This window comes from Ammodytes marinus, assembly GCF_949987685.1.
Source record: "Ammodytes marinus genome assembly, chromosome: 2".
Classification (NCBI taxonomy): domain Eukaryota; kingdom Metazoa; phylum Chordata; class Actinopteri; order Uranoscopiformes; family Ammodytidae; genus Ammodytes; species Ammodytes marinus.
Window position 1 is genome coordinate 33,888,345 of NC_137231.1, and position 14,262 is coordinate 33,902,606.

Here is a 14,262-nt window from a genome sequence, read left to right on the forward strand (position 1 = left end):
TACTAATGAATTTATGTGAACTATAAAATTGTTGTGATATCAAAGTAGTATATAAGTACCTTATTTTGTTTTTATTATTATTTTTAGTCTGGAATAGAGGATTGTATATCCTGTATCAGAACATTTGAATGCATTTCAATACATTTCAAATTAATGAATGTCCTAATAATTGAACAGAAATCCATGGAGGAATACATCTTTGACATCGAGGACTTCCAAGAGACGGAGAAAAATCTCTTCGCGGTTTCTTCTGACAAAGAGTTTATTTCTGAAGCTAAAATCTGCTTTACTCAAATAGTGGCAGAGAACGAACGGGATACGTCACATCAAAAGGTAAATGCAAACAAATCTTACTTATAGATATCATAATGAAACTTTGCCAGTTGATTATTGCCATTAAAACAATTATTTTTTGTATTGACATTGTTTCAGATATATTTGAATAAATGTGCAGATTTTAAAATATTCAACCAATTATGTCTTAATAAATTATAATATTTAAAAAAAAAATAAAACCCTAAAGATTGAGATTTAAAATCTTTATTTTATCTTTACAACATTCTAGTGTCCAAAGTTTTACAGAACATATTTTCGAATATATAATTTTTTCTCAAATAATTTTTCATAATTGTGTTCATCAGATGACCTGTGAGGAAGACTATGTGCTGAACTCTTCTTCTCCTGAGGAAATGGGAACGGGACAAACCGACTCGAGATCTCGTCTGCTCTGTGAGACGGAATATATCGCTATATAACAGCTGCTGTGCGTGAAATCTGGACCAAGAACTACATTTAAAACAGTGACATGTTCGACAAAATGTTGCCCACAGACAATGAAAATGTTTTATATTAAGCAATTTAATATTTGCAGTTCATAAAAACGCTTGTACATGAAACGTCAACGATCAGAGTGAAATCAAAAAGTTTTTTATTCATACAATCAAGCATTCATCAATGCACCTTTATACTTTATCAGTGCAAGTTTTATACTTCTCCCTACTGCTTTTTTAGGCATATCAATTGAATATACAGGTTGAAATAATGAAATCAATAAAAAAGGGATTTTAAATACAGAAATGTCAGTCCTCTGTAAAGTATAATCATGCATATTTACTCAGAACTTGGTTTGATTCATTTTCCATTTCAATTCCAATTTACTTTTTCTTTTGTTGTGAAATAATTTGAACATCGTTTTTGTTTATTGTATTTTCGTCCTTTTAATTTTGTTTTGTATTTTCGATATGTTTGATTTTTATTTGATATGTCTGAAATAAATATAATCAATCAATCAATCAATCAATCAATCAATCAATCAATCAATCAATCAATCAATCACCTCCACCATTCATATCTTCATAACCTTTGCAATATTGTTGTCCAAGTTCCCATTTGTACGTACATGTAAAACCTTCACATTTTGCACAGTTCATTTAAGTGTAAGTGATCCGGGCATTTCTCGCCTAAACAAACTCAAATCGACGTCAAAATGAGAATGAGTAGGACGTTAGCAGGCCGTTTCTAACACAGCCCTGAGTTGCGTTCCGAATCGCATACTCTTTCTTTTTTCTATTGTACATACTACATCCGACGATAAAAATAATCTAGTTAGGATGCAGTAGGCATACTATTGGGACATACTTTTACTCTTTTATTTCATCGTAACATTGCGCCTTGATCTTGCCTCTTGCTTTTATATCCGTCTCATCCCCGTTTGTTTTCATATGGAGGCTTCGTCGATGTTACGTCACTTCACGTGCGCACTGGATTGTAGGACATCCGGGTACTTCTAACCATCCCAAATCTGGCCACAAGAATCGGGACATCCTAAATCTTTTTTCTACATACTATATAGTAGAAAGTATGCGATTCGGAACGCAACCCAGGTCTGTATATTAGAGGGTTAGAGGTTAGAGGTTAGCGTTGATGCCGATCCAGTGTCTGATGAGCTGGTGTGCGATGGTTTGTCTGGGAGGGACGATAAAGGCCGGACTGGTTCCCCTCAACAACGACTCAATCACCTAAACAACAAAGAAGAAAAAGTCAGATTTCGTTTTCATTATTTCTGCGTGTATGTATATTTTGATGTATACTGCAAACAACACTTGAATGAATATGATCAAACTCCTTCGTTATGTTTCTCTACTTATGACATCTATTGCAGTTTGTCCGTCCTGGGAGAGGGATCCCTTACTCTGTCAACTCTCCCTGAGATTTCTAATTTTTTTACTGGGAGTTTTTTCTCAGCCGAGCTAAAGGTGTAAGGGCAGGGTGTCATATTGTATCATATTGTATGGAATGTAAAGCCCACTGAGGCAAATGTCTACTTGTGATATTGGGCTATACAAATAAAACTGATTTGATTTGATTTGATTTGAAAAGTCAGATTTCTCTCTTGAAGGAATGGAACTGAGACTGTCACCATGGTTCCATCCACTTGCTTAAATCAGAAGCTTCCAGTAGAAATGTTGTCTCTTAATAACCTTTACATTTTTGCTAATAAGGGCGACTGTGGCTCAGGTGGTAGAGCGGGTCGGCTGATGATCAAAGGGTTGGAGGTTCGATCCCCGCCCTGCCACCTGTGTCATGGTTGTTGTGTCCTTGGGCAAGACACTTCATCCACCTTGCCTTGTGTGAATGTCGATAGTTAGCCTGCTATCGGTGTATGAATGTGTGTGTGAATGGTAACGTGGGAAAGGAAAACAGGTCTCCCTTGAAAAAGAGTCTTCGGTCTCAATGGGATTTACCTGTATAAATAAAAAGGTTAATAGCTGACATAGCAAACTTTACGTAATGTTTGTACCTGTTGCCGTGTGAACCACCGAGCTTCCTCGATTTCATTCTCGTCCACTTTGATGTCTGTTGATATGGCGACGGTCAGGCAGCCAATCATGAGGCTCGAAGGCATCGGCCACGGCTGACAGGAGACGTATTGGACCGGTCCGACTTTAACACCGCTTTCCTCTTCTGTCTCTCTCCTCACTGCCTCTTCCATTGTCTCCCCTAGGAAAAGAAAGGTAAGGTTATTTATATAGCACAATTCATACACATGGGCAATTCTGATCATGCCTTAAAGTATGTTAAAACATGCTGCACCATCTGGAGAGTGTCTGTCTGTCTGTGTGTGTGTGTGTGTGTGTGTGTGTGTGTCTGTCTGTCTGTTTGTCTGCCTGTCTATCTGTCTGTCCGTGTGTGTGTGTGTGTGTGTGTGTGTGTGTGTGTGTGTGTGTGTGTGTGTGTGTCTGTCTGTCTGTCTGTCTGTCCGTGTGTGTCTGTCTGTCTGTCTGTCTGTCTGTCTGTGTGTGTGTGTGTGTCTGTCTGTCTGTCTGTCTGTCTGTGTGTGTGTGTGTCTCTGTCTGTCTCTCTTACGTAGCTCCAGAGTTCATGATACAGGCTCCAGTGGGACAGTAACACGTCCGGCCATCGTCATGTTTGTGTGTGTGTGTGTGTGTGTGTGTGTGTGTGTGTGTGTGTGTGTGTGTGTGTGTGTGTGTGTGTGTGTGTGTGTGTGTGTGTGTGTGTGTGTGTGTGTGTGTGTGTGTGTGTGTGTGTGTGTGTGTGTGTGTGTGTGTGTGTGTGTGTGTGTGTGTGACTCACCAGGCTCTACGAATCCAGCCAGACAGGAGAACATGCCAGCTGGAAACATCTTCTTCCTTCCCAGTAGACAGTGGTTTCCATCAGGATGGATCACCAACATGATGACTACTGGGTCTGAACACACACACACACACACACACACACACACACACACACACACACACACACACACACACACACACACACACACACACACACACACACAGACACACACACACACACACACACACACAGTCAATTAATAACAGAAAAGAAATTCAGTGCTGTATGAAAATACTATATTGCTACTACCAGTGTACAGGTGAAAAAATCCTTGAACAATCAATCCAAGCAACAGTCTCCCCTTATTCTCAATGTATTGTAATTCATGCAAACTGCAGGGATGTACAGTATACATGGATATCTCTTAAGTATTGGGCTTGATTGTGTTATCCCAAACATATTGCAGATACGTCAGACATTGTTCTGAATAATCTAAACTCGTGTGGCATAATTGAAGCTGAAGAACACTTGTTCATAATATTTTTTTTTTCACTATATTTACTTTTATCTGTTTGGTAAAGTCCCAACCTTTGCTACATATAAATCAGACAAACGCTGGTGTTTCACAATAACTGTGTTAGCCAGAAGAGGGAGCCAAACCCCCATTAACAGAGCTGCAGTAAGAGGCGGAGCTAGAGGAGGGCTCCAAACGTCACATTCCAGAAATGAAACTAAAGGTTTGTCACGGGCAGAAACGCAGCGATCCAGACCAGTTTGTTTCTCCCTAAAAGAAAATTCAAACTGAGTTCATTCGGGTCTTTATCAACAACACAGAAGAGCCTCTGTAAAGATACTGGTGAGTAGGCCAACAGCTGGTTATATTTACAGTTTAAACAACCAGGATTCACTCAACATTATGAAACTGTGGCTGTTTGTTCACATGTCCACTGTATTTCACTTTAAGGGATTTAAGGCGAGACACTGAAGGTGAATAGGGTAACACACAACCTATAGATATCACCAGGAAACATTGCCAGTTGATAACTTGCATTAAAACAATAATTTTTGTGTATTTGAATTTTTTTCAGAAACATTTGAATAAATATGTCTTTTTATATCTACATGTATGAAGTAGACACATCTCAAAATTGACAAGTGAAAGTAAAAAACAATGTTGTTGCCTGCCGTGTCTCACCTATACAGTCTCTCTGTCTAACTTATGACCGAATCTCTAGTTTCCTGGTTTTAATTTGGTTCAATCATGTACAGCCATGTGGAGGACCATTTCCTGTAACTATTTCAAAATAAGAGCTTTCTGTCAAAGGTCTTTTAATGTGAAGCACATATGGGATATTTTTATTTTTATGCTCATAATTTGCCAAGTGGCCACATAATCATGTCTTTTTCTGTGGTTCTCATATTTCCAGTGATTTACTTATCTATTTAGAAGGATCCTCTTCATTTAAATTGATAAAATCCTTGCACAAAATATGTTGTTGTGAAACGTATGTTAAGTGCTTTTCCTTTATTATAAAATGGGGTAATTATTGTTTCTATGAAAATATTATGTCTAAATGGACATATAACTGAACTGAAATTTGATTTCTACTCACTTGTGTTAAACAGAGTTAACCTATTATGTTTCTTCAGCTATCGTGCATATCGTTTACTGCGTGCACGGTAGACAATGATAATAAACTTTGTACATTTTGGAAGTCAAAAGTAAAGGTAATACGATGGGCTTGTGTGTTGGGTGTTTTCTTAGTTTGTTCATTTCCACCACTCTTAATTTGCCACTGATTGAGTGAGCAGGTGAGTGAGCAGGTGGGCTGCTTCACTCAATCACGCTCAGGTGTTTTTAATCAGTGAGCAGCATAAAAGCAGGAGGAGAACCTCAGTCTGGGCCCCTGCTCTGCTCGCTGCCATGCTATTGACCTGTTGCTTGACCTGAAGTTAAGTTTCCTCGTTTGTTATGAGAAATAAACACATATATTTGACTGCCTGACTCCTACCATTTTTAAACCTGGTTTTACATTACGTGCCAAAATGGTCACTGCGGGGCGCCCTTAGCTCAGTTGGTAGGGCGTCCCCCCCATGGGCCTCGGCCAGCAGCGGACCTGGGTACGATTCCAGCCCGCGGTCGATCTCTGCATCTCTTCAACTCTGTCTCTACACTATCAATAAAGCATAAAAAAATGCCCAAAAAATATCTTAAAAAAAAAAAAAATAATAGAATGTCTGGAGCACAATTTTATATATATATATATTAAAAAAAAATAGTCACTGCGACTTTGCATATTGGCAGATTTTGTACCATATTGTAGCTTTTTAGGAGCTTTACCACCTACCACCACTGGACTTTCACTGTTCTGCAATTGTATGTCTGTATGTATAACCGCCAAGCGGTATTTGTAGTTTTCATTTTAAAAAGTATAAAACTATTTATACTACTATAATTATATAATAGTAATGTAGTTTGACTTTTTTTTTATCTCCAGATATGGCTACTGCCAGGTGTCTGCTTTCTGAAGATGAGTTCCAGTGCTCCATCTGTCTGGATGTGTTCACCGATCCCGTCACCACGCCATGTGGACACAACTACTGTAAAATCTGCATCACTAAACACTGGGATGTTAATGACCGGTACCTGTGTCCCATGTGTCAAAAGATTTACAAAAGCAGACCTGAGCTGCACATCAACACTTTGCTCTCTAAGATGGCTTCTCAGTTCAGAGAGGAAGTTCAACAGGAAGCAAGAACCCGCAGTTCAGAGCAACAGCCTTCCAATCCAGGAGAAGTTCCCTGTGACGTCTGCACTGGAACCAAACTGAAGGCCCTGAAGTCCTGCCTGGTGTGTCTAGAATCCTACTGTGAGCCTCATCTGGAACCTCATCTGACAAGGCCAGGTCTGAGAAGACATGAGCTGATGGACCCTGTGGAGAACCTGGAAGAACGGATATGTATGAAACACACTAAACCTCTGGAGCTGTTCTGTAAAACTGACCAGATTGGTGTCTGCACGCTCTGCTCGGTTTTGGACCACAAAACACATGATGTCGTTCCATTGAAAGAAGAATATGAAGAAAAGAAAGCGGAGCTGGGGAAGACAGAGGCTGAAATCCAGCAGATGATCCAGAATAGACAACTCAAGATTCAGGAGATAGCTGACTCGGCTGACCTCAGCAAAGAAAATACAGACAAAGAGAAAGCGGAAGGTGTTCAGGTCTTCACTGGCCTGAAGGATTCTGTTGAGAAAGGCCTTAAGGAGTTCATCAACACGATCGACAAGAAACAGAAAACAACGGAAAAACAGGCAGAAGATTTCATCAAGGAGCTTGAAGTAGAAATCTATGATCTGACGACAAGACGAGATGAGGTGGCATTGCTCTCACAGTCTGAAGACCAACTCCATCTTCTCCAGAGTTTCAAGTCCCTAAAAGCTGCTACACTCTACCAGGACTGGACAGAAAGAAGTGTCCATCCACCATCACGTGAGGGGACTTTGATGAAAGATGTGGCTAAGCTGGAGGAGACAATCAGCAAAGAAGTACAGAAGCTCATTGAGCTTGAACTAAAGAGGATCCAGCAGTATGCAGTGGATGTGACTTTCGATCCAGATACAAAAAGTCCCAAAACAATCCCGGGTGTTTTAGGAAAGCAGAGTTTCTCCTCGGGAAGATTCTACTACGAGGTTCAAGTTAAAGATGATACGGAATGGACTTTAGGAGTGGCCAACGAGTCTTTTAACAGGAAGGGAACGGTAACACTGAGCCCTCGGGATGGATACTGGACGATATGTTTGAGAAACAGAAATGAATATAAGGCTAATGACGACCCTGCAGTCCGTCTCTCTCTAGAGACTTGTCCTCAGAAGGTGGGTGTGTTTGTGGATTATGAGGAAAGTCTGGTCTCCTTTTATGACGTAAATACTGCAGCTCGTATCTACTCCTTTACTGGCTGCTCCTTCACAGAGAAACTCTTGCCATTCTTCAGTCCCTGTCCTCTGCTTGTGCAAAAAGAAAAGATGGCGGAAGGAAGAGAGGCTGATCTGGATACTCAGAGAGTAGAGGTGGCAGAGCTGTTGGAAACAACGTTAAAAAAGGGAGACACTTGGTACCTCGTAGACAGTCGCTGGTTCTTACAGTGGAAGAAATATGTTGGATATGACAGTTGGGACAAATACCAGAGCCTCTACCCTGGACCAGTTGATAACTCTGGTCTTCTCAGAGATGGAGATCGGTTGGACATCACGGAGCACCTCGTCGATGAACTTGACTATGTCTTGTTCCCGACTGTTGGCTGGAATAAGCTTGTCAGCTGGTATGGAATGACAGAAGGTCAAGAGCCAATCGCACGCAAGGTGGTGGTACTTGGTATGTTTGTGAAGTACTGCAAGGTGGAGGTGTACCTGATGGAGCTGAAGCTCTGTGAGACCAGCAACATGGACAAAATTATCACAAGACGCTTCAGTAAAGCAGACAAAATAGACACGATAGAGAAGGAGATGAGGAAGCTGTTCAACATCCCTGATGAGAAAGAGACCAGACTGTGGAACAGGTACATGAGAGATACCTTTGGGCCTCTCAACAAACCTGACAGCACCGTTCTAGAAGCTAGCCTCTTCCATGGACAGGTTATTGTAATAGGGCAAAAGAATAAGGACGGCTCGTGGCCCCGAGTCTCCAGGGCTCCCAAGTGAGTGAACGTCACATAATTCGTACTGTCCGTCAAGGCCAGTGTTTCCCCCAGCGCTTTATAGTTAAGGCGGCCGCCTTAGCAAAACCGGCCCCCCGCCTTGACTACTGACCGACCAAAAAAAAAAAAAAAATTAAATCTTTATTTTTTTATTTTTAGTGCTGCACAATTAATGTACTAGCAAGCGCGATGTGTGATTTTTCATGGTCAGAAATGCGCGAAAGGCCGTGATTTGCGGTAAATAAATGTGCACATATGTCTCCAAGCGTTTCTCTCTGCTCAGACTATCAGCTGCTCTGTGTCGGGGGCTCTGCGCGCGCGACCGTCCCGCGCTGCGCGCGACTACGGCATGTACGCGGGAAACGAGCAGCAGCAAACCGACATTTAACCTGTGGCGATAATAAACGCAGTGCGGTTCTATGGGGATATTTAGCTGAACAGAAAGAAGTGCTCTGCAAAGCTAGACTAGTTTAAAACTCCACATCACCGTGGCAACACAACTTATCGGCTCATACAGCGCAGAGAAAAGTCTGATACATGCATGAGAGTGATGGCCCAGGCACCTTTCAGTAAGTTTACAGAAGTGCACACTGTAACTGTCTTTGAAATGCCTTTAGTCATTTTAAGGGGAAAACACTTTGTATTATTTCAATAATTGAATTATTTTTCAAACAGCATGCTTGTGTAGCCATACAAGATTTATTTTTCTGAATTTTAAATGCTGCTTTATTTTTATGTTTTAAATTTGGAAATACATGTTCCAAAACAACCAATAACCTCTGTATTTAAAAAGAAATCAAGCAAGTAGGCTAATAATAACCATATATGAATTAATCGCATCACAGTAGGCCTATTGTCCACAATAATCTCACAACAGCCCCCCATCCAAAAAGGAACTTTAAAAAGCACTTTGATACACATGTTAAGTGTATGGTCCATTATTTGTATTTAGTGTGTCTGCATGGTATTGCACCAAAACAGTAGAACTTTTCTTTAATTGTATTTTGTACCGTCTGCATGTTTGCACAAAATGTGCACATAGCAAACAAAATTGCACAACTGTAAGGTCAGTGTCATTCAAATAAACAGAACCATTTCTTTAGGGCGCATTGGCATCTTTGAGCAAAATACCCCCAAAATTTTCGCCGCGGCGCTTTGCGCCGCGCCTCCTGTGCGGCTTGACAGTGACCACCTTGACTAAGACATTTCCTGGGGGAAACACTGAAGGCCATTATATCTTGTGAGCGCACACACGCTTTGAGAGATTTTCTTAAAACCTTGAACATATGTCCACTCTGACTCAAAGATGAACTGAATAGAATTTGGAGGTCAAAGGTCACTGTGACATTAACATATTGTGAGGTCTCAGTGACCTTGCACCATTTTGTATCTTCTTAGGAGCTTTACCTTCTTTAAAGCATTGACTACCAACACTGGACTTTCACCGTTTGGCATTTGTATCTTCCGTGGAGGCATATTACTAGGTAGATCTGGTTCTGGTTGACATATTATTCTGATTAACTGTGATGATTTATTGAAACCTCAGTTTATTTTAGTATTATGGGTCTCATTGTATAGGAAACACATTCATTGTATGCATCATCTCGTCAATCCTGCAACTATGTATACCTCTATTAATCAACTAGACATTCATTTTGTTTCCAGTTGTGTAAAGTCCTAATCCACAGACTGAAATTCAAAGAGTTTTCTGGTGATATTGATTCTATGCATTTTAAAAATAAAGATTTTCCCCTTAAATTATAACCTTCTCGATCACTGAATTATTTTGTTGTTGAATATTTTCAATTAATATATGATTCCTAGCCTTAAACATTATCAATGTATTTTAAGTGTTTATCAAGCAGATATTTGAGGTGTGGGTGTCTCTGCGTACGGACTCGTGGATAGCAGGTGTTGTGAACCGCTTCCTGCATTCTGAGTTCAGGCAGCTTATGTTAAACCTTTTTTTATTTAAACATGTAAAGGGAGAACTGTTCCCATTCCCACGTTACTATTCAAACACACATTCATACACCGATAGCAGGCTAACTATCAGGAGCCATTTAGGGCTCAGTGTCTCTTTGCTCAGGGACACTTCGACATGTGGCGGGGAGACGGGGGATCGAACCACCGACTCTGTAGTTGAGGGTCGACCACCCTACACGCCACAGACGCCCAAATATCAACTATGTATAATAAATCATTGAGCAGGGACCATATTGGCTCGTACCATATTGGCTCCGGCCTTCGTTGCAGTGGTCGCGGGTTCAAATCTGACCTGTGGACCTTCTCTGCAGGTTATCCCCCCCTCTCTCTCTCTGTCTCCCCATTTCAACTATGTACTACTATCTAATAAAGCTTGAAAATGCTAAGAAATAATCTTTAAAAATAATCATTGAGCAGATAGGTGTGGGTGTCTCTGCGTACCGACTTAATATATATATATATATTTATTTTTAAGATATTTTTTGGGGCATTTTTATGCTTTATTGATAGTGAGAAGAGACAGAGGTGAAATGGACATGCAGAGAACGACCGCGGGCGGGAATCGAACTGCTGCTGGCCAAGGTCCCGGGGGGGGGGACGCCCTACAAACTGAGCTAAGGGCGCCCCAACTTAATATTTTTAAGCAATATTTATTTGAATATCCCAGGTAATATATGTTTCTTAGCCTTAAACTTCATCAGTGTATTTAAAGTGTTTATTGAGCAGATATGTGAGGTGTGGGTGTCTCTGCCTACCGACTCGTGGATAGCAGGTGTTGTGAACCCCCTTCAGGCTCCTGCAGTCGGGGTTCAGGCAGCTCCTCTTGTGTCCTCCCTCCTCCGGCCTGGTGCCGCTGCCACACGTCGCACAGAAGCTGTAGCGACTGTGCCAGGCCAACACCGACCGAGCCTGAGCCAAGATTCCTGGAGCAGCAAGACAGGGCAACAAAGATTGATTCAGTGAGATGATTTGATATACTATATATATATTTTAAAGTATATAATCAAATATGGGAGTTATAGGCCTTGTTCAGACTGCAGGTGAAGTTGTTTAGTTTCTAATACTTATTGTAAAAGATCAGATCGGTTACATCCAGACGTCACCGGTTAAACAACCAGAGTGTCCGGACTTGAAGCTGGGGTATGTGACTTCTGATTGGTCAAAATTAACATGAGCTGTACACTTTGACCAATCAGAACAAGGCTCAGATTCTCTGTTCTTATTGGCTGTTGGGACTGTCCATTCACTTTGGCACGACTTTGTTGTTGTAGAGCGTATCAGGGAGGGACCAAAGAGAATAAGTGGAGCGGTTGAGGTATTTGTATTCGAATCTCTATCCCAACTACCATTTTCTCCCCAAATCCTCCACCCCAGCTTTAAGACACATCCGTAGAAATCCGCCTTGCTGTTTAGATCCTTAAAAAAATATTGGATTTCATGTTTTTTTTTGTGTTAAGACTTTAAACCTTAAAATCAATCTGGATATTATGAAAAGGGTGTTAGGATGGCCTGGAGGAAAGAAGGGCCGACCAGTAACCATGAGGTCTCTTCTTTGATCCCGGCACTGGACAGGAGGGTGTTAGTAGTAATGCTAGTTGTAGCTGGTAGTACACCATTTCTACCATTGTGTCCTTGAGCAAGACACTTAACCCAAACTGCTCCAGGGGCGCTGTACTATGGCTGACCCTGCGCTCTGACCCCCTCCGAAGTGTGGTATCTTGAGATGGTTTATGCGACAAGACAAATTTCAATGTAGCCATAGACAAATAAAGTAACTAAAGTCTGAGCAAGGCCTTAGACAGATTATTCTGGTAAATCTTTGTAAAGATAAAAACAGTCCCTGCGTTCCCATGCTTCCCTACTATTTAGTATGCCAGAAAAAGATTTAGGATGTCCCAATACATGCACGTCAATTGTAGTATGCTGAAAATACCCAGTTGCCCCACTTATTCCAATAGCATTTTGGAGTATTCGTCTTTATTTTTGACATTTCTCGACATAATGGAAAAAAAACTTCCTTATCTGATTTTTTTTCTTCTCTCCTGTGGCTCTAAAACTCTTCTGTACTTTAGTATGTAGTGAAGTAAAAAGAAAATGGTGTGATTTGGAACGCAGGGAGTGTATCTTTCTTACCGGCCTCTTCCTCTGTGAGCTTCAGCAGGTCTCTGTGTGGCGTCTTTGGGAAGGCGCAGTTCTTCTCTCTGCAGCGTTTTAGAAGTTCAGCAGCATCTTCGTCAGAGCCGATAGCAAACCAAGCAGGAGGCTCCGTCACACCTTCCACTGTCTGAGGTGACGAAGAGGAGGGATTCTTCCTCTTCTCAACTCCAAGGAAGATGAGCACAGTCGCAGGTTTCTGGAGAAGGTCTTTAACGGCTTCATATCTGAACCGACACAGCTTGGTTTCACCCTGATAGGAGTTAGAAGCACAAGCATTTGATAAACAACTTGAATCTTTGATGTGAAAAAGTCAGACTGAACAAACAATGTGGCTTAAATTAGCTGGAAGGCTGGAATTAGGCTGGAAGCATCTTTGTTCATGTGACTTTTTTTCTTCCAACTATAAAAGCCAGTAGGTAATAACAATTACATTCATATCTGTGTCTGGGTAGGAACACAAACCATACGTCACTCGAGATTTTTAATTTGAGTCCAAACATTAAATATGTATAGATTTGAAAAGTAAAACGTTTACCATTCAAAAAATCACCTTTTTGAGTATTTTTTTTTTAGTGTAACCTAAAAGCTGAACCTATATATTTTTAGTAGTATACTTTTACTATTGTTAGATTGTTATTATAAGTATATACCTATATGTGGCATCAAGCACAATATTTTTTACACTTATTTATTTTCTACATGTTTCTATTCTAAATTGAACTGTAAATAACCACATTTTCCCCCCAAGAATTAAAAGAAAAACTACAATAAATAAATTGTGAAAATACATATATTGCCCCTCACCTCTGCATTGTCGTCCTCCTGTGAGCTTCTGACCATGGGGTTGAGGTCAGAGAACATGAGGTAGACTGTATCCGAATCGCTCTGTTTAGCTTCCAACCAAACCTTATCCGTCCTCTTAGCACTCAGTCGGTCCAGAGTCTCCCTGCTGAAGTAGTTCTCTCGCTGAGTTAGGTCGGCGCCGGGCAGGACCCTCTGACACCCATCGTCCGTCCGGCTTAGAAGGTCTGAGATGTGTTTGTGGCCCCAGAATTTGGCGATATCGAAGGCGGTCTGAGATGAACTGTTCACGGAGAATTTGTCGCAGCTTGAAGATTTAAATGAAAACAGAGAAGAGATTAGAGAGAGCTGGCGAGAATTTTAACTAATTTAAACCCATTTTTTTGTGACCCAAGTGCTATTCTTTTTTTAAATTTTATCATTCATACTACTGTGTGTGCATAGAAAACAATCACAAAAGTTAGTAAAACACGCATTCTCCAGAATCACTGACTCCACCTTTTAAAATAAAGGTGCTCACAGGAACTTCTAGTTTGTTTTAATTCTCGCACCACTTTGGATAAAAGCGGTAGTGTTTTTACCACGCCAGCTGTTGTTCCTGGGTGAGCGTTACCCATGATGATGCCATTAAGAAAAACTATATAAAAATGGCATTCTTTGCACTGATGGTCTCGTTTGCTGTTACATGTAATTAATGACCATCAGAGGAAAATTGAGCCCGTTTCAGAAATATTTAAAAGTTCCTCGTAGCACCTCCTCTAAGTATTTTTCGTATTGCTTGTACCCGTGTGCCAGCAGGGCCTCAACCACGCTGTAGTGTCCGTTGCGAGCGGCGAGCATCAGGCCGGTCCAGCCGCTGTATCCGGTTTGGTTAACGAGCGACGGGACGTTGGACAGCTGTATGTTCAACTGGGACAGGTTCCCTCTGGCCGCAGCATCCAGGAACCTCTCAACCATCTCCTCCTTCGCACTCAACTGCAGGCTCGTCATAATCACTGTAGGGATATCCATGTAAATATGTGGAGGGAAAAAATACAGCAGATCATA

General features: G+C 41.1%; 2 protein-coding genes across 2 annotated transcripts in view; one reads left to right on the forward strand and one right to left on the reverse strand.

Moving 5' to 3' along the window:
• Nucleotides 1-764: 764 nt before the first annotated feature.
• The window catches only part of nudt12 (nudix (nucleoside diphosphate linked moiety X)-type motif 12), a 14,819-nt gene continuing 1,321 nt past the window's right edge, over nucleotides 765-14,262 (reverse strand). The window contains exons 2-8 of the mRNA XM_080037142.1: nucleotides 14,000-14,210; nucleotides 13,219-13,522; nucleotides 12,391-12,664; nucleotides 11,013-11,180; nucleotides 3,595-3,708; nucleotides 2,801-3,000; nucleotides 765-2,018 (exon numbers count right to left, since the gene is read on the reverse strand). Coding sequence (XP_079893268.1) covers nucleotides 1,908-2,018; nucleotides 2,801-3,000; nucleotides 3,595-3,708; nucleotides 11,013-11,180; nucleotides 12,391-12,664; nucleotides 13,219-13,522; nucleotides 14,000-14,205 — 1,377 coding nt within the window. The 5' untranslated portion in view covers nucleotides 14,206-14,210 and the 3' untranslated portion in view covers nucleotides 765-1,907. The remainder of the gene's footprint in view (nucleotides 2,019-2,800; nucleotides 3,001-3,594; nucleotides 3,709-11,012; nucleotides 11,181-12,390; nucleotides 12,665-13,218; nucleotides 13,523-13,999; nucleotides 14,211-14,262) is intronic.
• LOC307258519 (E3 ubiquitin-protein ligase TRIM39-like) lies at nucleotides 4,327-9,951 on the forward strand. Its single transcript, XM_080038083.1, has 2 exons — nucleotides 4,327-4,432; nucleotides 6,075-9,951. Exon 2 carries the CDS (start codon nucleotides 6,077-6,079, stop codon nucleotides 8,273-8,275), a length of 2,199 nt encoding a protein of 732 aa, XP_079894209.1. The 5' UTR covers nucleotides 4,327-4,432; nucleotides 6,075-6,076; the 3' UTR covers nucleotides 8,276-9,951.

Excerpts from the sequence above, each read along its gene's own strand:
- LOC307258519 (XM_080038083.1), top strand. The coding sequence starts at position 6,077 with ATGGCTACTGCCAGGTGTCTGCTTTCTGAAGATGAGTTCCAGTGCTCC.